This window comes from Hemicordylus capensis, chromosome 10, assembly GCF_027244095.1.
Source record: "Hemicordylus capensis ecotype Gifberg chromosome 10, rHemCap1.1.pri, whole genome shotgun sequence".
Classification (NCBI taxonomy): Eukaryota; Metazoa; Chordata; class Lepidosauria; order Squamata; family Cordylidae; genus Hemicordylus; species Hemicordylus capensis.
Genome location: NC_069666.1, coordinates 28,224,434 through 28,247,250, shown reverse-complemented (window position 1 = coordinate 28,247,250; position 22,817 = coordinate 28,224,434). Strand labels below are relative to the sequence as shown.

At 51.1% G+C, this 22,817-nt stretch overlaps 1 protein-coding gene across 25 annotated transcripts in view; it reads right to left on the bottom strand.

Annotated features, from left to right (window-relative positions):
• Positions 1-22,817, bottom strand: part of TPM1 (tropomyosin 1) — a 39,424-nt gene that overhangs the window by 4,849 nt on the left and 11,758 nt on the right. For 7 of the 25 annotated variants that reach the window (XM_053272055.1, XM_053272047.1, XM_053272064.1 and 4 more), the window contains 6 exons: positions 17,444-17,577; positions 14,376-14,493; positions 12,872-12,942; positions 11,649-11,724; positions 9,380-9,442; positions 8,624-8,693 (listed from right to left, as the gene is read on the bottom strand). In XM_053272055.1, the coding sequence (XP_053128030.1) occupies positions 8,624-8,693; positions 9,380-9,442; positions 11,649-11,724; positions 12,872-12,942; positions 14,376-14,493; positions 17,444-17,577 (532 nt within the window). Of the gene's footprint in view, positions 1-1,190; positions 1,533-5,243; positions 5,327-8,623; positions 8,694-9,379; positions 9,443-11,648; positions 11,725-12,511; positions 12,588-12,871; positions 12,943-14,375; positions 14,494-17,443; positions 17,578-22,817 lie in introns of those variants that run through there. The other 18 variants (XM_053272052.1, XM_053272057.1, XM_053272050.1 and 15 more) reach the window with 7 other exon arrangements.

Genomic DNA, 22,817 nt, shown 5'->3' with positions numbered 1-22,817 from the left:
CAGCAGCTGGGCGGCCGCCGAGGCTCACGTTGGAGCCAGTGCCAGCCACCAAATACGAGGCTCATGACCACGACCAGGAAGGAGGAGCATCCAGCCAGGTCCCTAGTCCTGGGCATGCCCCTGAGGAATGGCCACGTGTCAGCAAAAATCAAGGTGTGGGGTGGGGTGGGGAGTGATCATAGCCAGGGCCTGGGGAACCTGTGGCAGGAGCTGCTTCCCCTCCACCCTCAACACAGTCTGGGTACTGGATGTGGGCTGACTGCTGCTGGCTGCCCAGATCGTGGCTTGGCACCCCATCCCTTCCCCCTCCTCCCACACGGTCTCTGAGGGTGCCCGGGGCTCAGAGCCTGGCTGGATGTCCCCACGACCCAGCTTTTGGTCTTGAGAATGGCGCTAAGGCTTTTATCCAACGTACCAAGCCAGTGGGGAAGACCCAAGGCCGCACTGAAGAAACCTGGACCGATTTCTAGGCTTCGCAATCCCAGCTGGTAGCGCTCCGGCTCCCACCAGCCCCACACTCAATCCAGTGTTCCAGGCTTCCCTTTGGGATGCAGTGCTGCCTCTGTTGCTCTTATCACTGCCACGCTTCTGCCTTTGCTTCCAACTCGCAAATCATGAGGGCCAGAAACTTCCTTTGTTTAAATGAAAGCTGAAGTTCTAAGAATGCTCACACAAGGCAAAGACACACAACCTGGGCTGCAGTGCACTTTCAGACTTCTCTGAAATGCCAAGCTGAACCTCGGGCTGTGTACATGAAGTGGCAACATCCTCAACCTGCCTCTAATGTCTTCCTTGTGTCTGTTTCTAGATTGTGAACCCCTTGGGGCAGGGACCCCTCCTTTCACCCACTGTAAAGTAGCATGGAGATGGATGGAGCTATATAAATATGATTTTTAACTGAAAATTAATGTGGTCCGTTCAAAAGGTAGTAAATCCTCATCTTGAAACTAACTCTTGAAAATCCAGCCTATGCAACATCACCTGGCTGCTTTCTGTAGAGTCAAATAATAAAAGCAAACCACTTTCCCCACTCTTTCATCCCAAGAAGGTGGCTGGCATTGCAGGTTTCGCACGCCTGTTTAGTGAAAATGTTTGTGAAATGGCATGTAGGAACAGAAGAACAAAGCGGGAGATGGGGGTGGGGAGAGAACCAGAGAGAGAGAGGCAAAAACAGAACATAAGAATAAATCCCTAGTGGCGAGAAAGCAGATTTTTAACTTTATTTGTATTGGAAATGGTGGAAATAAATAAAAGGCAAAAGGAATAGCAAAACAGATACAGCTTACACAGTTGGGATTTTATTTTACATTGAAAGTTGGAGAGTTTCTGTACAGTCAAGAAAGGCACAAAGGCAAGAGAGAGGGAGGGAGGGAGTGTGCCCCATGTCCTGAGAGCGAGCGCTAGGAGGGAAGGATTATGGGACAGCGGGAGGGGAACAGGACAGTGAACTGAGAAACAGCCAACAGCTTGGGAAAGATGGTTTATCCAGCATGACGAAGATGTCTTTGGAGAGGTGAAGCAAAGAAATTTATCTGTGTGAAGATAAGAGACAGGAAATAAATATGGCAGAATGGTTGGGGCGGGCAGGGGTGGGGAGAAAAGATGCAGCAGTTCAGAGAAATGAAGTCTGGGTCAGAAGAGAAAAGAGTCCCCTGCTCATTCTCATGAAAAACACTCTTATGAACAGAGGTGGCCCACCGGAGGCTCTCCAGCTGTTTGACTACAACTCCCATGATCCCACACAGCAATAAATTGCAGCAGGAGATGATGGGAGCTGTAGTCCTAAACAGCTGGAGACCCACCAGCTGGCCACCCTGCTTACGCCAGGGCCGTTTCTCAACGTGTGCTCTGGGGGAACCAAAACTCTGAGAAGAGCTTCCAAATGTCCAGAATAAACTGTGCTCCTCAGGAGGCCGTAGGCAAACCTGCTTGCTTTGCTTAAAAGGTGCTCTAGCCTCTACTTCATTCTGAGCCCAATATGTGCATTCCTGCAAGAAAACGACTTTGGCATTCCCCCAAGTTTTGGAAAGACCAACAGGAGGGTCCGCCTCCTAGGTAAACTGAAGCTGCCCTTGGCAGTCCTCAAGTTCTTGCAAGAACTTTAAGGGGAAGGGTCCCTGGAGCAGGGACTCCTCCCCCAAAGTCCCCACAGGCAGCCGCTGCCTCCTCTGACTGACTGATGGGAGCCTTCCATTTCTGGCACTACACACTTCTGGAGCTACTGAGATAAGGAGGCCACCAGGGCCCACAAGGGGCACGCTGGCCAGGGGAACGGCCAGAGGCCATGAGGAAGAACCAACAGCCAGCGAGCAGGCAAAGGGCCGGTCCCGCTGCTGCGCATCCTCCTTGGACATGTGCACCATCACAAGGGCTAGAAACAGACTCTTTCCCCAGCAGGTCTATTCTTTGCACACATTCTAGGAGTCAAAAGGGCCGAACCACAGCTACCAGGCTCATTTATACTAGAGACGTGCATGAACCTGTTTGGAGACCCTTTTATGGGCCTCCAGACAGGGTCAAACACTGGTGGGGGGTTTGAAGTCCAAAGGCAGAGGGGTGTGTGCACTTACCCCTCCCCCCCACCAGCTCTGGGTGTCGGCAAAAGCCTTCGGGGCGGCAGTGTACCTCCCTGCGGTGCGGCCCCTTCCCCCTCTTCGGCTGGAAGTACCAGGCGTGCATGTGCACATCGCGCACGCTCGCGATCATGCATGCGCCCATCTGACGTGCACGAGCGCACGCGAGACATGCACCTGGTACTTCTGGCCGAAGAGGGAGAAAGGGCAGCAGGGAGGTACACTGCCCACCCCGAAGGCTTTTACCAACACTGAGTGCCGGTGGGGGGAAAGCGGGGGTGGGGGGATCGGCAAGTGCACCCTCCCCCACCCTTAAAGTGAGACACACACACCCCCCCCAGTTCTGGGCACATCCCTAGTTTATACACCTGCTGACTTCCCAAGTCCAAGACCCCCTCCCTTTTAAGAAACCTGCTCCATTGGAGGGAGAATCCTGTTTCGTTTCCAAGCTCCACAGACCCTCCTGGGACTCGCAAGACAGTCCACCTTTTCAAACTGCCTCTTCAGACCAGGGGGTCTCCCCACTGCAAGCTGCACCATAACCAGAGTGCCCACACATGCAAAAACCTTCACTTGCGTCCTCAAACGAAAAGATCTTGCAAAACGTTCGTGAGAGGTTAGTGAAAGAGAGGCGACTGGTGTGGAAGTTTATCAAGCAAAACCTGCAACACAGATGGATTTTAAACCACAACCACCAAGAAGAACAAAAAATATTCCTAAGCATTACCATGTTGTAATATTTTTTGTTTGTAAATTAAGTAGGGTAGGAGGAGAAATGCAGGAAAACTTTGGTGTATGCAAGTCTACATACTGGAGGCTCTTGCCAAATCCCAACACTTGCTAGAAAACCACAATCGGTGTGCAACATTGAGAAAGACTGAAATGCTGCACATCTGGCCTGATTCATTGGCCAAAGCCTGGACTCTTGGGTTTCCCCTTTACTGGTTTTCTTAAAAACCAAGTTAGCAAACCCCAGTGTTACCACATGCTAGTATTCAGGTTTACAGGACAGTTGACTTCTGTTCAGCATTTCTTAAAAAATCATGATGGGCCCAACTCAGGCCTGAAACGCATTGCAACTTCTACCACTCATGATCACTTATTTTTTGTGTACCAAGTCAACACTGCTGTCTTGTGCCTTTTGGTGGGAAGAAGGAAAAAAACAACAACAACAGATCAAGCCCTTAGTAAAAACTCAATTCCTGCAGGCATTTCATTCAAGATATTTTGCATGCCTGGTTCCTTCCTCTAATTAATGATCAATTAGTTCAACATAGTCACCATTCCACTTTCCGAATGTGTCTACCAGCAGGATGCATGCTGAAGCTAAGGACCTTTTGCTTCTAGAAAAACTCCATGATCACCATGTCCCCAGCAGTGTACTCTGTAAGAGGGATTTCCAGAGGTTGTTGACTACAGCTCCCAAAATCCTCAGCTGCAATAGCCTTTGGCTGAGGATTCCGGGAACTGTAGTCGACAACTTCTGGAAATCCCTAATTTAGGGAACAGTGTTCCTCAGGCCACCCCTCTGTGGGAACTGAGGACATCCTGGGGTCATTCTTGTCATCCTTTGGGCCCAAGTTGAGAGTCAGCCTTAAATGTTCTGCAGAGTGTTCGTGCATAAGAGCACTTCTGCAAAGTTATGCACCTCCCCGTTGCAAAAGGGCACCCCATGGTTAATCTAATGCTGCGTAACATGCCCCCAAGGCAAGATTCAACAATCCTGACTCCCTCTTCACTGCTTTTAAAGGAATGTAAATCTAAGCCCCTTAAGTAAGTTGGCTAAGCAAAAAGATGCTTGAAAAGTAGGATGCAATATCTAAAAGTGAAAAGGGCTGTGGGGACAACCTTCAGGAAGTTTACACAAGCCTTCATATACATTTCCTAGGATTTGACTGATGATCCTGGATATATCCTTTCGATTGGATTTACGATCTAATCCTCAAGTTGCAATTTACTAGTCTTGTTGACTGTGCTTATTTCCCAGGTAGGGAGTTCAGGACAGCAACCTTAGAAATGCTACACTTTGGGAGAGGAGGAAGAGAAACTTCAGAAAATGCTTGAACAGAAGAGAACTGTAAGGAGAAACCCAAAGTACAACCAAAGTGAGGGAGAGGAGGAGGAGGAGGGTTTCAAGGTAGATTAGGTCAAAGTGAGCCTTGCCAAAACGTTACAGAAATCCATCAAGCCAGACCTGAAACTTGCCCACTCTTTCATGCTAGAGGAACATGCTAAAGCCAGAGGATTTTCTTCTCTGAAGGGGCCTTGGCTAGAAGGGCCAGAGCCAATTCATCCATCAGCAGTTTGCATGGGTCTCCTGCAATCTACTGAGGGAGAAGCCCCATCTACCCGCCTTGCCACCAGAGGGGGAGGCTCCAATGACGGGCCCCACGACAAGAGGAGTATAAATACCACGAGAGGAGAGCTTTAAAGCTCAAGTGGTCTGCTCTTGTTTTCCAGCTGCAAAAACGGGGCCTTCCCATTTTTGAAGTGACTCTCTGAAACCAGAAGGGCGAGAAACTTAAGGGATTACAACGAAAGCAGACCAGCAGCACCGAGCTGCGGGGAACCCAGCCCTGCCCTGAAGAGTGAGCAAGTTTAACGTGCAGGGCTGCACTTGGCAGGCACGGAGGTGGCGAGAGACAGGCGCAAGCAGAAACAGGAGCCCATTTACATGGAAGTCATATCGTTGAGAGCGTGGTCCAGCTCCTCGCTGATGGCTTTGTACTTGAGTTTCTGAGCATACAACTCATCTAGAGGGCACCAGGGGAGGTGCAGAGGAGTGAGAAGGAAGCGGTGACCAGGGTGGTGCAGGTGGTGGCAGGGAAGACCATCCGAAAACAGCAGCAGCAAGAAGGGAGAAGTGTGTGGGAGACACACGTGACACAGTGAGAGTGAAACAGAACACAAGAGAAGTCAAACAAATTTAAAAAAATGGAAGAGCTGAATGCAGGGAGCAAAGGAAATCCATCAGCAAGCCAAGCAAATGGGTCAATAAATGTGGTGGTGCTATGGAGAAAAATCCCCTCTCTCTGCAATAATGCCCAAGACGCCTTGTTCAGCGATGCTTCTATAAAGGTCCGTTCCCCCCATCACTGAAGGAGAAACAGGATGTGGAGGACAGCTGCACCACTCAGCGGAAGCAGGGGGAAAGAAGGGACCTTCCACTGGTACTAGGAGAGCATTTTGTCAGAGTAAATGCTTTTGCAGCACCCATTGGGAGCCTCCCCAGGTTCTCCTTCTGACTTTGTAACTGCATTGTGGCATAAAGCACCCCATCTTGGAGCTAAGTGCCATGGTGTGGGGGGGGAACAGGGGGAGGAAGGGAGAAACAACCACCCAACACAACCAGAGATGTCCAGCAGGCAGAATGGTGCCGGAATCGAGGGCTTTCTGCAGCTCCTTTCTTTGGAGCAGCGAAAGGCTCCTCTGGTCCAGAACGTCATCTAATGCAGCTACCTCCACTCCAAAGCTACAATATGCCTCAAGTGAAAGAGCAGCCTCTCCCCACCCAGAGGTCCCACTGGGATGAAAGCAGGGCAGACTGGGGTGCTGCCTATTACTCCTGGCCAAAGACTCCGGAGGAAGCGAATGCAGCCTCCAAGGAATACTCCCGCCCCACTGAGTCTTGCAAAAAGGCTTTCCTTCAGCAAGACTCACTTGGAAGGGTTTGCCAAGAAGCTTGCAGCACACTCTGCATGGACACTATTCATTAACACGTAAGCAAGATTTCTAAGTTACCCGCCAATTAATTACAGAGTGCCACCAAATAGCTGCCTTGACCTTCACTTATCTCCGTCAGAAATTAAATTAACTTGAAATGTTCCTAACTGGAATGAACACGATGTTTCCCTCGGCTGACATTTGTGACCACTGAACTTATGGCTCAACAACATTTCCCATCCAATTTTTGGCAAAGGAATACCCAGAAAAAGCAGGAACCTAGGAAGCTGCCATATACTGAGTCAGACTGCAAGTCCATCTAGCTCAGTATTGTCTACACAGACTGGCAGCGGCTTCTCCAAGGTTGCAGGCAGGAGTCTCTCTCAGCCCTATCTCGTTGGAGATGCTGCCAGGGAGGGAATTTGGAACCTAGATGCTCTCCCCAGAGTGGCCCCATCCCCTGAGGGAAATATCTTACAGTGCGCACACACGCACGCACACACACCTAGTCTCCCATTCATATGCAACCAGGGTGGACCCCGCTTAGCTAAGGGGACAAGTCATGCTTGCTGCCACAAGACCAGATCCCCTCCTTTAATATAGGAGGGAGGAAATCTCAGGACATTGAGAATGCAGAAATGAAAGAGACAGAGACAAAAGGCAGGACCTTGCCCATCTAAAGCCAATGACAAAATGTTTTCAACCCTTGTCTTGCTTACCACAGACAGGGTCAGGTCAATGAATTTAAGGGCCTGCCTCCTTTGAGTGGAGTTCCCTTTTGCTTGGGAAACAGTAACATCAACTAGGATGGACAACATCCAATTCTGCCACTTTTGGTTCAGTCGAGAGCAGCCAGGTCATATGTGTCAGTGATCATTCACGAAATGCAATTTACTGTGGCTGGGAATGATGGGAGTTGTTGTTCAACAGCTGGAGAGTCAAAGCTGCCTACCCTGACTTAACATCGGACACAAGCCAAAAACATTACGTTTTATTCTAGAGCAGGGAGGTGCAGTTTTGTGTCTCTCTCTGGTGTCAACTCAACCAAGTGGCTATTACTCTCCTCAGAGCGCCATAGTGAATCTGAAGGGAGAATGCAGCAACTCTTTCAAGGAGGGAAGGAGAAAGATGTTCCTCAGATGTTGTTGGACTACAACTCCCACCTTTCCCAAACCTTTGTGGCTGATGATGGCAGGGACGGGGTATAGTCCAACAGAATCTGGGGACCAAAGGTTGAGGACCCTCTACAAGAAAAAAAACACAAGTAGCCAAAAACAGCTAGGGTTCTTCTCAGCAAAAGAGAAGAATCTAATCTTGTCTCCAAAGTGGAAAGTGGATGAGAGAAGCTGCCTGGTTCCAGAATGCTCTCCATCAACGAGTGTGGACGAGGAAGTCAGGGAAGCCTCTGCACATACAGAGCTCCAGCCATATTTATATGCTTCATTTATAGCCCGACTTCCTTCCCTGGAATCCAGTGCTGTGTGCATGGGGTTCCCAGGTGGTCTCCTATCTAGGCACTGACCAGATCCGTGCTGCCATCTGCTTAATACTTAAACAAGGTGGCGGCATCAGCTGCCTTCAGACTATGCCACAAACTGGCATTCAGAGCTCCTCTTTGGAAGTTCCTGCTGATTTAACTATGGCACGTTTCCTTTTCTGAATTAGAAAGAGTGTCCGGGGTTTGTATTTTGAAAGGGATGGCTCCAAATTCAGGAGAGGAATGTGATTTTTTTGGACTGCACTAAGAAAACAACGAAAGTTGGCAACCCTAGTACCGTGTTTCCCCGAAAATAAGACAGTGTCATATTAATTTTAGGCCCAAAAAATGCACTAGGGCTTATTTTCGGGTAGGTCTTATTTTTATTGAAGTTCAAAAAAGTTCTAGTTTGAATAGCTGGCTGCTACCCTTCTACTCAGTGTCCTTTCAGTCCATCAACTGTTACTCAGACATGACACCTCAGTTTGCGGTGTTCTTGACCTTAATCAAAAGTTATTTGTGTTTCCCCGAAAATAAGACAGTGTCTTATATTAATTTTAGGCCCCAAAAATGCACTAGGGCTTATTTTCGGGTAGGTCTTATTTTCGGGTAGGGCTTATATTAGCGGTACATCAGAAATTACTGCTAGGTCTTACTTTTGGGGAAACACGGTACAAACTTATTGTGCCGGGGCAGGAAGCAGAAAGTGCCCACTGGTAATCCAGGAGAGAGGTTTGTCATTTCTCAATTAACATAAGCAGTTGCCCACACAACATGCCTATGATAGGAAGGGTTGTCTGCCACCCCAGCTTCTTATTGGTTTAAGGCATTCCAACCCTGCCTTCTAGTTCCATGAGGGACCCCCTCAGAGTGGCCCAGGTTAGCAAGGCAAGTAAATAAAGTTTCGTACCTTCTAAGTCATCAATGCTCTTCTCCAACTTGGTTACCGACCTCTCAGCAAATTCAGCCCTGGTCTCGGCCTAGGGTAAAACCACACATATACCAGTCAACCATCACAGAGAAACCATGGGGGATCTTGTGTGTTGTGCGCTGACACAGAAAAAAGTTATTCCTACAAAAAGGAATGACCAGGAGCACACACAAAAACACACACACGGTTAAGAGCTGCAGCTCCCAACCTGAAGCTCAACGGGCAAGTGAAAGCCATGCCCTAGACCCATGTCAACATGACTGGAGCTCATCTGTGCCATCCTCACATTTGGGGGGCAACCAGGATCGAGAAGAGGAAAGTGAATGAAGGGAGGTGGGCGCAGGGAGGGTGGAGACTCCAATGGGGCAGGAGAAGGGCGGGCACAAATGGGTCAGGATCCTGTAAAGGCTAGAACCAAAGGATCTTATTTGCTCAATGTTTTTGGAGCTTTACTAGTGACTCTGAGCAGAAACAGATTAGGAGACCCTGTTCTAAAAACAAGGTAACGATCCAGTTCTTTCTCTGGTTCTTTGTACACAAAGGACTCAACGGAAGCAGGGCAAGAGCAGAATGAGCCTCTGGCACCAGGGGAAATTCATCTCAAGGAGGCTCACGCAAAAGACTCTCCTTGTGGCCTCTGTCTGAGATCTCTAGAGCAGAAGCTGCAGGGAAACAGGGCTTCCACACCACTCGCTTAGTTCAACTTCTGTCCCAAGGACACAGTGGCATTTTTACCTCCTTCAGTTTGTCAGTGAGGATCTTGATCTCCTCTTCATATTTGTCCTCCTTTTGCGAGTACTGTAAAGCAGAAAAGTCAACCACAGGCATCAGTCCTCATGTTACACATGCAAATGTGATACGACTCAACCGACTACCATCTCCTGACCAATGCATGACACATAAGCCAAGGAAGACTCCAGCAAAATGACAGTGCCAGATACAAGTGCTCTAAACCTAAGGGAGGGCAGCTGGTAAAAACCTAACTATGCTAGCATTCAAATGGCTTTTCGTCTCTTACACTTCTGTGTCTTAAATAGATTTAATACTTACTTCATCGCAGTGAGAGGCAAATAATTGACAAACACAAAAGGCATATGGCTACAAAACGCCTCCGGGTTGGGGCTCACACAATAGGTAAAACTAACCCACCCTATGGTCAATTCTTTTACAGTTATATTTTTATCCCACCCCTCAACTTCTTGTTGTGTGGCTGAAGGCTTTTACTGATCACTAGCTAACTGGTTATCATAGAGAGCCAATGCTGTGCTGCATATAGCAAGGGGTTATACCCGGGGACCCACAAATTTAGGTCTCCTGGTGCTGTGGGACTACAACTGACACCATCCCCTTTGGCCATCATGGCTAGGGATGATGGGAGTTGTAATCCAACAACATCGGGGGACCCAAGTTTGAGAACCCCGGACCTGCCCAACTGAGATTTCTGTCCCGCTAGAAAGTTGGAGCCCATCTTATTCCAACACAGACAGGCTGAATCAATCCTGGCCATCAGAAGGGACAGCAGCTTAGCAACACAGTGCCTGCAGGAGGCTCCAGGTTGGAAAATCTGCATCTCCACCTGCAGGAGATTCGACAGCAGGGCTGGGAAAGACCTCTGCGGACACCCTAGCTATTAGAGAGAGCTCCTCAAGACTACAGCTGACCCAATATAAAGCTACGCCTTGCAGCTCACTTCATTCTCTCTCTCTCTCTCAAGAGCCACACACTTAATAAGGAAAAAAGGTTCAAGAGCTGAGCTTGTTAAGATGGGGAGACATTTGGGTGGGAAGAGTTTTCAAGTTGGCTGTGCATTGTCCCATGGATGCTTCTGGAAATGTGGCCCATTTGTGGGGAGCCTTATGCAGCAAGATCAGCCCCGACGAGGGGCTTAAATGACAAGAGAGCAGCATCGGATTAGGATCAGGGTTCTCAGACCTGGCTCCCCAGACAACGTTGGGACTACAGCTCCCATCATCCCAGGTGCAGCGATCTGTCTTGTTGGGGAGGATGGAAGTCTAGCCCAACAAAATCTGTGGGCCCCAGCTTGGGAACCCCTGGTTTGGTTCTTCTCCAAGTGTACTTGCACGGAATTCAAACAGGGCATTTGCGAGAAGTTCAGAGCCTCTGCTGTATGGCACTGAAAGGCACCCAAATGGGTCCCCTCCCAGATCCATAACAAGCACATGTTTTGGACCAAGGCCGCAGTCTCTTTTGGAACACTGTTCACAGCACAAGGCCAGGAAGGCTGAAGACAGGGACCGTTTCCTTCTGCCAGCAATGTAACTTTTGCAACCTGCTTGAACAAAGGCCACATTATCTTCAGGCCATGGAGGTTAAGGCTGCCATCCTAACAGGTTTGGGGGTGTGTGTGTGTGTGTGTGTGTGTGTGTGTGTGTGAGAGAGAGAGAGAGAGAGAGATATTGACATAACTTTTTACGGTATAGTTTTCCTGCAGGGCCATAGCAGGGGGAGGTCTCAGGTCCAATTCCTGACATGGCAAGTAAAAAGCATCTCGGGAAACAGCACCGTGGATGTCTTCTGCCCAGGACCTGCGTTGCTGATGAGCAACATCCTTCCAGAGTAGACAGCACTCTGAAGGGGGCCCCCAGATGATGTTTGACCACATCATCCCCACCCAAAGTGGCCAAAGTCCACTCCTGTAGTCCAACAATGTCTGGGTATCCTTGTACTAGAGAAACCCTCCGTAGGAGGACGCTTCATATGCTGATTTGGCATCATTCATAATGTAGGGCACTGGTAGAAGACAGAAATGCATCACAACCCTATGAGGGTTCCTTTGGAAGGGAGCCCATGTGCCATGGGGCTTACTCCCAAGAAACTCCCTGGATTGCCATCACAGAAGTACGAGTAGTAATTCGAGCAAGCACACTTGCCAGGCAAGCAAAGTTCCCACTGAGCCACCTGGGACTTGGTCCTGAGCAAACATGGTGAGGACTGAGTTGTCAAACCTGCTCCGCACGGTGTGAGCCTCCCAGCTAGCGCATACCTTCTCTGCCTGAGCCTCCAGCGACCTCAGGTTGTTGGTCACAGTTTTCAACTCCTCTTCAAGTTCAGCACATTTGCTATTATTTTGGACCGGAGGCAGGGAAGGGGGCAGGAGGAAGATCAGTCAAGCAAACGGAAAATAAAAAAATAAAAAAAGAGGGGGAGAAAAGATAGAGAAAAATGAAAACGGAATCTCATAGCAAAAGGAGGGCCTTGAAAGCAGCTGAATCCCTCCGAGATCAAGGCGGCCGTCAATCACAAATGCAAGGAGGTTTTCTCTGTGAACTGGGCACACTGGCACACGGAGGCAGGTTTCTGGTGGACTACGCCCAGAATGAAACCCACCACAAACTGCTCCAGTGTTGTACCGTATTAACCCAAATAGAAGATCCTGAATCTAAGAGAACCCTCTTAAAAAGCAGAGATGAGATACTTGGATCCAGGTAAATACAGCAATTTTTGAGGCAACAAAACTCTTCTGTCTAGAGGTATCAAAGGAGTCAAAGGATGTTTTCCTTTTTTTTGCATCCTCAAGCAAAAGTTCTGTTTAAAATAGTTGCCGGAGAAGTGGACCCAAGTGTATTCAGAACTGCATGTATAAAGATCTTCATGTCTCCCAGACAATTCAGCTTCTTTCGGGGCTTGATCAGCTGTAAAAAAGGTTAACGTACATGCACACGCAGACACACAGAAGACGAAAAGAAAGCCACTCAACCAAATGCCAGAGAGAGTCGAGAGCGGAGGGGAGGCTCAGCCACGATCGCTAATGGGTGTAACTACCAGGTTAGGGCAGCTGAAAGAGGTGGGTCGCAGCTAACCCTGATCACGCATTACACAGACAGGGATGTAGATGAGCGCCAGTACCTTCTCCTCTGCAGCCATAAATGCTTTCAGCGTTTGATCCATTATCCTTAACTGTTCCTCCAGCTGTCGAACTTGGCTGTTAGTGAACACATGAAAATGCAGAGCCATTCACAAAAACATCCGTGAGCCCGCAGAAGCATGCAGTGACCAAAACCAGACACCCCCCGAAAGGACACCTCCCAGACACCATAGAGCACAGACACACAGGTACACACGCGCACACACGCACAAAGACACCTTTTCTTGTTGCATACAGCGACTGCAGTTGCCACACTCAACGAGTCAATCACGGGACTGTCAGCTATGCCATGCTTGCCTCATGGACCCCAAAAAGCTCCACAGCAGAGGGGCAGCCCTTACCTTTCTGAAAGTTCAGCCCGCTCCTCAGCCCGCTCCAGGTCGCTCTCAATGATCACCAGCTTACGAGCCACCTATCGCAACAGAGAAGACACAAGGCAGCATGTCGTATCAGGCATCACCTGGGAACTAAGAACTCACTCAGGGTGCCCAAATCCAGTGGCCCGGCAGCTAGGGGTCCCTGGAGAGGGCAGACTACTGCAAACAGGGATTGGCTACCAGTGCTCCCTGTAGCAGGGATTGCTAGATGTTGACTACCACTCCCATAATCCCCAACTGCAATGGCCAAAGGAGTTGTAGTCAACAACATCTGGGAATGCCTGCTAAAGGGAGCGCCGGCCACCACCCACCTTCTCTTACAACCTCTGCCCTGACTGATTCCTCCCTCTTCTTACGGCCACGTTCAGGTACCCCCCCACAAGCTGCTCCCTCCCCACAAGCTGCTGTCAAAAAGTTTTGTAAACCGTTCTAAACTTCTGGATATTCTCTAACCTGGGGGGGGGGGGTTCCTCCACTTGCATCCCCAGATATTCGTGGACTACAACTCCCACCATCCTCAGCCACAATAGCTGCAGGCAGGGGGTGGCGGGACCTGCAGCCCAGCATCTGGGAGTCATGGCTGGGGATGAGGAGAGTTTCCGCCCCGGAACACCTGGGAAAAACCTGCCCTAAGGGACTTAGCAATGAGGTTTTGCATCCTGGGAGAGGCCCCACTTTCAACCACCAAGTCCTCCTTGTTGACTCAGCTGGGGGGAGATAATGTTTTGGATGTCGTGACATGGAAAGGAAAATTCCACAGCTGCGCTTAAATAAACAGAGCAAATTCCACACGGCAGAGCCTGGAAGTGGGGCTTCGATGTCTAGAACTTGCTTATTCTTCACATTCTGGCTGGCCTCCGTTCCACTTGCGAGACCAGGCGTTCCCAACCAGCCGCACTCCAGATGATGGTGAACTACAACTCCCATGACCCCCAGCCACAATAAATTACAGCTGGGGATGATGGGAGCTGTAGTTTGCCAACATGTGGAGTGCCACCAGCTGGGGACCCCTGTGCTCGACAAGGCCACTGCTCCCCAGGCCCCTCTTATGCCTTTCTCCACAAACACAAAGCCTCATCTTGGTCAATGACCATAAATTTAATAAAATAAAATAAATAAACACAAAGCCTCCTGGTCACCCAGCAGAGCAGCCGGGAGACACGTGGAGATGGCCATGAGATGGAACAGCTTAAAAAGGGGTTTAGACAAACTGGTGGGGGGGGGCTTGTCTTGATCCATCCCTAGTCTTGATGGAGCCACCTCCAAATCCCAGTTGCAGGGGAGCAACGGCAGGAGAGAGGACATGCCCTTGCCTGTGGGCTCCCCAGAGGCATCTGGTGGGCTGCTGTGGGAAACTGGATGCTGGACTCGATGGGCCGCCTTGGAGGGCCTGATCCAGCAAAGCTGTTCTGATGTCCTCCCTGGGAACAGCGGCCAGAGGTGGCCCCTGCTGCCCTCAAGTACCAACCTCTTCATACTTGCGGTCGGCATCTTCAGCAATGTGTTTGGCCTCTTTCAGCTGGATCTCCTGGATCTCCATCTTCTCCTCATCCTTCAGGGCTCTGCTCTCAATGACCTTCATGCCTCTGGAAAACAGGAAGGGCAAAAAGGGTTTGAGAGGATGACTGGGCTGGGCTGGGCAGGCCCTCTGCCTGGGGGCTGGGTGCACACCCCGCTCATTAACACCCTGAAACCCAAGTGCTGCACAAAGTGAAGCTGCATCCTGGGACCTGCAAGTGGGCTGGGCAGATCTGCAGAATTTGTGTCGGTTGCACTGGCCGCGGGAGGGCTAAGGAATCCAAAGAAGTGCCCATGCTCAGCTCCTGGAAACCTGATTCAGGAGCCTCTCTGGGTCCAGAAGCTTCAGCAGGCACGGCCCACCCCACCCCCTCGGCCATCCTAGAGCCAGGAGCCTCAAGCAGCGGAATTCTGCAGCCAGCGCCACGCCCTGCACCGGTTCTGTGCCCGCACCTGTGAAATCACAGCACACAGAGCGGCTCCATCATGTGCCCCACCAACTCACTGCACTTTGGGGCACCAACCAGGGTTAATCAACAGGCTCGTAAAGACATCTTGGATCTCTGCCCCCTTCCCTGCTAACACCAAATGCAGGGGCCCCCAGGTGGGCAGCAGGGCAGTGAATGGGGCCCCCTCCACAGACCAGGCCAGGCCAGGGTTTCTGCATCCTCAGGAGACTATGCAGGGGAGGAAAAAAGACTAGCTCATACAGGAAGAGGAAAAAGAAGCCCAACACACCGCGTGATGAGGACACAGCGGGTTCACTGCCCTCTGGGACCCAGGAGATATTGAGAATGCTGGGAGGCAGGGAGCAAACGGGTCACTTGAGCCGCTGATAGCTTAAAGCAGGGCTTCTCAACCCATCACCCACAGCAACTGAAGGTCTTTGGCCACTGTGACTGGGGATGATGGGCACTGTAGTCCAACATCCTCTGGGGACCCAAGCTCGAGAACCCCTGGCTTAACGTATCCTGGAGGTGCACATTAGGGTTAGGGGAAGGGGGGTCATGAGGATGTTTGAAAAACCACCTCCCTGCATCACACAGGGAAGAGGAAACGGGACCCCTTATCCACCTACAAACTCTCCAGAACTCCCACCTGCTGTAGAGCAATGACGTTGAAGGGCTCACAGAGCCAGCAGGGTGTAGTCACTAGAGTGTAGACCAGGGAGATGTGAGTTTAAATCCTGGTTCAGCCATGAAATTCACTGGGTGACTCTGGGCCGCTCACTTCTCTCTCAGCCTGACCTACCTCACAGGGCTGTTGAGAGGATAAACATAACCATGTACACCACTCTGGGCTCCTTGGAGGAAGAGCAGGATTAGAACAAGTTGTTCTAATAAGAACTAGTCTGCCTATCCTTTCACTGTCCCTAAGGCTGGACTAAATTTGGTTCAAATCAAAGTCCACAAGTTAGACCACTTGCGCCTCAAATGTTCATGCGTCCACCATCTTGGACTGCGGAGGGCGACAGCATTACAAACTACACCATTGAGGTGTCCCTGTGTGTCACTCACTACAACTGTACCAAATTTGGTTCAAATTGGTCAGACAGTCCACAAGTTTGCCCATTTGTGCCTCAAAAGTTTACGCGTCCGCCAACTCGAATTGGGGTGGATGGCTGACATCATCACCAACGATGCCACGGAGGTGTCTGTGAAGTTGATAGTGGGGGACACACACGCACACAGAATGCCGGGTGATCTCATCAGCCTACTGGAGAGTAGGCGAATAAAAACAAACCGAAGCCCTTCGACTCTCTTTTACAGCCCAGCAGGGGCAGGCTTTAGAGGGGCGGGGAACGTGGCCTCATTCCGAGGGCCCCAAGCAAGACCCCAAGTGCCACTACTAGGGTGGTGACGTGCAGGTGGGGGAGAAGTCACCCCTGCCATGGCAAGGCCCTTCCGCCATGCTCGAAGCCTCTCAAAAGGGCAGCACGGACAGAACCTCCAGGGCTCCTCTTCCGTTTGGAGCTGGGGGGGGGCAAATGCCCCCACAGACACACAGAGGTCCTCTGAGTGCCGGCAAAGCTGCTGCTGCTCCAACCCGCACCCCCCCCCGCCATGGTTTGGCACACGCTACAGCCGGGCTGCACCACCTCGGCCCCCCCGGCAGATGTGTGGCTGCCACTCTTGGCCGCTACAGCTGGGGATGGGGGAGCAGTGGGCCCCACAGCAGCCAGAGGGGACTGCACAGCTGCAGCCGCCTTGCTGAAGCTAAGCAGGCCATGGTGTGGTCCGTGCCTGGGTGGGAGACCCACATAGGCCACCTCTGGGGATGGGGCCAGAACTCAGGGGCAGAGCCCCTGCTTTGCACGCAGATGGTCCCTGGTTCAATCCCTGGCAGCATCTCCAGGTAGGGCTGGGGAAGACTCCAGCCTGAAACCCAGGAGAGCTGCTGCCAGTCAGTGTGGGCAGTCCTGAGCTAGCTGGACCGAGGGTCTGACTCAGTAGAAGGCAGCTCCTTGGGTTCTTAAGGTTGAGGATGGCTGGTGCTCATCACACTTGCCGGAGGGCAATGGGAAACTCACTATGGCAAGAAGAACTGTGGGCCCCGGCTCGATATGGGAGGAGAGCTGGTCTTGTGGTAGCAAGCATGACTTGTCCCCCTGAGCTAAGCAGGGTCTGCCCTGGTTGCATCTGAATGGGAGACTTGTGTGAGCACTGCAAGATATTCCCCTCAGGGGATGGAGCCGCTCTGGGAAGAGCATCAGAAGGTTCGACGTTCCCTCCCTGGCAGCATCTCCAAGATCGGGCTGAGAGAGATTCCTGCCTGCAACCTTGGAGAAGCCGCTGCCAGTCTGTGAAGACAATACTGAACTAGATAGACCAATGGTCTGACTCAGTATATGGCAGCTTCCTATGTTCCTATGATATTGAGACGGTCTGTGCCCCATGTTAAGTGGTGGGCTGAAGGGCTGCCGCTGACACACTGCGGCTCACGGCCTCCAAGACGGGCCCGGCTGCCCCAACCCTGCTTCCACTGTTGCTGGCACAAGAGTGCCGGCCGCTTCCTCACCTTTCGCTCTCGTCGGCCGCCTTCTCAGCCTCCTCCAGTTTCTGCAGGGCTGTTGCCAGACGCTCCTGGGCACGATCCAACTCCTCCTCTACCAGCTGGATACGCCTGTTCAGAGAAGCCACATCGCTCTCAGCCTGGAGGGTCGGGGGGGGGGGGGAAAGGAAGCAAAGGCAGGATGAGTGGGGGGGGGAGCTTCTCTTTGAAAAGAACCGCAGGATTGAAGAGGGATTGTTGGGGGGGTGGGAAGGGGCTATACCACTGAAGGGGGCTTGAAGGAGGAAACAGAGCACTCTGCACAGCAGTAAGAAACCAGCTTTCAACTGGAAAAGATGCTCTTGTGTGCAGGTGGGCAGACTGTGGCTATTTGTGACCCTCTCCCTATCTATTAAGACAGGGGTTCCCAACCTCGGGTCTCCGGGTGTTGTTGGACTACAACTCCCACCATCCCTTGCCACAATGGCCAAAGGCCATGGGGATGATGGGAGTTGTAATCCAGCAACATCTGGAGACCCGAGGTTGGGAACCCCCATGTTAGAATAAACCAAGATTGGATGCTTCAGACGTCATGCCCAATTTATTTATTTATTTAATTCTGACTGAAATCAGAAGTAGATGCTCGTGCAGGGAGGGAGAGGAGTGGGAATATCACACAGGCCTTAACTGCAGTTCTGCGGGACAGCAGACCTGGCCTGCTCTCTTCAACCAACCCAGAGGAAAAGAACATCTCCGCAGAGGGAGATCACATTCAATAAGAGGAACTGCTCCATTTCACAAGAATTGCAATGCATTTCAAGGCAGACATTTGCTTCCCGTGGAGAAGACACCGACAGCCCCAAAATGTTGCCAACAGGGGAAGTCCAGGCAGGCCGAGGCAAAGGGCAGGAGGGGAAGAAAATGGCGAGAGCAATCACCATTCACGGAGCAAACAAATGCAGCAGGTGTGTTCATCACCCTTGCCTCCTCTCTCCACTGCCTACACTTAGATTGCACTCTTCTTGGGGCAGAGACTTCTCTGCTCTTTTACACACTCCCTGACCAACTGCAGCTTCAACTTCCAGACATTGGCTCAGGTCACAAAGCAAGCACATGGCCACCTCCCACATGTGACAGGAGTGTATGGCTCTCCTGGACAGGAGGAGGAGGGGCTAGAGGGACAGGTGGGGAGGGAAGCTGGTCTGATGGTAGCGAGCATGCATTGCTCTCTTTGCTATGCAAGGTCCGCCCTGGCTTGCATGTGAATGGGAGACTCCATGTGGGCACGGTAAGATATTCTCCTTAGCGGGTGGAGCTGCTCTGGGAAGAGCAAGGAGGGTTCAAGTCTCTCCCCCACACCCACCTCTGCAGCATCTCCAAAAAAGGGCTGAGAGACACTCCTGCCTTCCACCTTGGAGAAGCTCCTGCCAGTCTGTGTAGAGACAATCCTGAGCTAGATGGACCAAGGGTCTGAGTCAGCAGAAGGCAGTTTCCTATGTCCCTAGGTACTGCAATCCCAGGTGTCAGCTTTGGTTACTTTGCACATTTTTTGCAAAAAAAAAAAAAAAAAAAAGTTCGATTGCTTTTTAATGAATTTTGCTAAGGAATGCAAGATAGCTTCTTGTACTGGGAATTTTGCTTCCCTTTCCCCAGAAATGTGAGCAAACCAGATGATCTAGCAACAGTTACTCTCACAAACCAAGTCTGGGTTTCAAGCCCTGCTTCAGACACAGCTTTAAGAGAGCAGAAGCCAACCTCCACAATTTAAAGTGTATTAGTTTCCCTCTTACTACAGAACTCAGCCCAGTAAAAAGCAGGAGAAATCTTTACTTACAGGAACCAACCATCATCCTGTCTGAAGGGGACAATTCACCATGAAATTCCCTGGCACAAGACCCTGCAAAGCTCCTGAATTTATTTATTCGATTTCTATACTGCCCTTCCAAAAATGGCTCAGGGTGGTTTATACAGAGAAATAATAAATAAATAAGATGGATCACTGTCCCCGAAGGGCTCACAATCTAAAAAGAAATATAAGAGATACACCAGCAACAGTCACTGGAGATACTGTGCTGGGGGTGGAGAGGGCCAGTTACTCTCCCCCTGCTCAATAAAAGAGAATCACCATGTTAAAAGATGCCTCTTTGCAAAGTTATCAGGGTTTTACAATGGGGTCTGAGCAGGAGAACTTCCCAGTGGGTTGCGCCTGCCCCAAATTACTGAAATAAGCCAACTTTAGTTTCACTCCCCTCCAGTTTTCAAACAGACTGCCAAGAATCTTTAAAGGCGACACAACACACTCCGTATTTGCAAAAGGGAGAAACAACCCGGGGCTAAACAAAGCGTGGAAGAAGCGATTACGCTGCATGTTAATAATTACATGCAAAGGGATCTCGTCCAAGCTGCAGCCCGCAACGTCGAAAGGTCAACTTCCTCCTTCCTGTTCCCAGAGCAGTCACTCCGCGAGGGCTTGCCACTACCCTATAAGGCCCAAATTTGTCAGAGGTTTTTTTCCCTGCAAAGGAGGACTTTCCCTTATATGGTAAAAAAAGCTACCGAGGGCAGGGAAAGGCACTCCCAGGGCTAAGAACTGATAACCACCACTTTCTGCCTTTGTGTTTGCTATTCACTGCATAGTTCCACTATGACCGAGGTCCTGGGATCAAGGGCTGCTCCCGTGCAGGAAAGCAGCGGTTTTCTCTTCAGTTTAGTCATCAGAGGCTGAAGGAAAAGCTCCAAGGCCTGCCGAGTATTTGCTAAAGAATGGGATATTCCAGGGAGGTGGGGCTTGCACCAAGGCCGATGCTGTTTCTCACAGCCCCTTTCAGAAGATCTGCCAAGCCTGCACACCTGCTCTGCTCCCCTCACCTTACACACCCAGCTGAATGCAACACTGCCTGGTTGTTAAATGCCGTTTCTCATGAGATCCAAACTGGTGAAGAGAGGAGAGCTGGTCTGGTGGTTGCAAGCATGACTTGTCCCCTTAGCCAAGCAGGGTCTGCCCTGGTTGCATCTGAATGGGAGACTTGTATGAGCACTGCAAGAGATTCCCCCCTTAGAGGATGAAGCCACTCTGGGAAGAGCATCTAGGTTCCCAGTTCCCTCCCTGGCAGCATCTCCAAGATAGGGCTAAGAGAGATTCCTGCCTGCAACCTTGGAGAAGCCGCTGCCAGTCTGTGAAGACAATACTGAGCGAGATAGACCAAGGGTCTGCCTCAGTAACCGTGGTTGAAGCAGGCTTGACAAACCAGGAACAAACATGGTTAGATATTCCAACCATGGGATTGCTCAAAGCACACTTTCTGGGTGCAGGCAGGCACCTTCTGTGAAGGCAAACCCCAAGTATGGCCCCCTTCAGGCATAAGTTTGCAACCTAGCCTAGCATTGTCTGCAAGCTGAAAGGTCCCTTCGGTCTCTCTAAGGCTTCAGGGGTTCTTTATTGCTTCCTCTCTTGGCTGGGGTCTTGGACCATCACAGTAAGGATGCATCATTTCCCACCTGTACTTTGCACAGAGAATACAGACACCATCGGTCACGTATCGCTCAAAGGGAAGTGTTGGACTCGCACCCCAGGACATTCCCCGCCCCCGAACGGCGTGCTTGTGATGCTGAAAGGGGCAGGCCTGAGGTGAGAGCCATTAGAGCAGCAAGCACTATCTGCTTCACCTGTGGGGAGAGGGCCAGGTCCCAGGTGGCCAACAGCTTGCCCTGCCTCCCAGTCACCCTTGTGCCCTGAACGCCTTGATAATTATGTGCAAATAGGTGGATGGAACTAATCCCAAAAGTTAGGGAAGCCAGATGCAAGGGCGTGGTTTATTTTAAATAAACCAACAGGTTAGCAGAGCTCGAGCAAGCTCTGGTTCCAGGAGCCACACAAAAACGGCACGCTGTCTTGGAAAGAAGCCACTTGTGAGGCAGAAACACCCTGCACTAGAAACCTAAAGCCAGCATGGTGTAGTGGTTAGAGTGCTGGACTAGGACCAGGGAGACCCGAGTTCAAATCCCCATTCAGCTATGAAACTAGCTGGGTGACTCTGGGCCAGTCACTTCTCTCTCAGCCCAACCTCCTTCACAGGATCGGATCAACATAGCCATGCGCACTGCTCAGGGCTCCTTGGAGGAAGAGAAGGATAAACTAGAGAAGTGCACGGAACTGACGGGGGCCGGTCTGAAAGCGGCCTTTAAGGACGGGGAAAGGTGCACTCCCCCGCCCCCGTGTTTCCCCTGCCGACACTCCCTTGAAAACTGGACCAGTGGGGCGGCAGAGTACCTTCCTGCTACCCCATCCCCTCTTCAGTCCGGAAGTGACCAGAAGTAGTGTGCGTATGCATGTCAGCATGCGCACACAGCCGGCGTGCACACATGCACAGGCCACTTGTCACTTGGAAGTGATGCTACAGTCACTTCCAGACCGAAGAGGCGACGGGGCGGCAAGTAGGTCTTCTGCCGCCCTGCCAGTCTGGTTTTCAAGGGAGCACCAGCAGGGGAAATGCAGCGGCAGCAGAACCCTCTCCCATCCTTAAAGGTGTCCCCACCCCCGCGTTTGAGCTGCTTCAAACACGGGGTTCTGAACCTGTTTGGCGTTCTAGGAATAGGACACCAAACAGGTTCGTGCACATCCTGAGGGATATAGTGAAAAAATAAAGATGCCTGGCCAGTGCAGCCTTTGAGCCTACTCAAGAGAAAGAGACATGCGTCTCAAGCAGCAGCACCGCTGAGAATTCACAATCCAGGGGGCTTACACACCCCTCACCAGCACACTGGCTAGAAGGGGACAGTTCAGCCAGGTGGCGTCTTGCCTTCTGTTTCGCTGGTCGAATGACCGTAACAATAAAGATTTGATTCCTTGCCTTCTGAGTCTAGACCCAGGCCAACACACACACACACACACACACACACACACACACACACACACACACGACACCCTCACGGCATCCCCAGGAAGGAGGAGCCTTTCTCCCTGGCAAATGTGTGCCAACAAGCCCTGACAGCCTGCTGAAGCTTTCCAGCATTTTAAGAAGAAAAGCTGGGAGGGTGCCCTGGTTTGGACATGGGGAAACCCAGAGAAGTCCCTCCTTAGTGAAGAAATCCACTCCATGGCCTTGGGTCAGCTGTGCTCTCAGCCCAACCAGCCTCACAGGCCATGTGTACCCTGAAGCAGGCATTCCTAGATCTTGGTGGACTACAACTCCCATTATCTGGGGGTGATCGTATGAGCTGGGGATTAGGGGAGTTGTAGTCAACAGCCTCTTGATCATGGGGGCGCCCCCTATCACGGATGGGGCGCTTCCCTGTTTGGGGGAACCCACTGTAGGTGTGAATCGGGGGACCGCTGGTGACTGATGGGTCGGAGCAAGACTTCTGACTTGTTTGCACTGCTGTGACAGTGGCACTTAAAAAT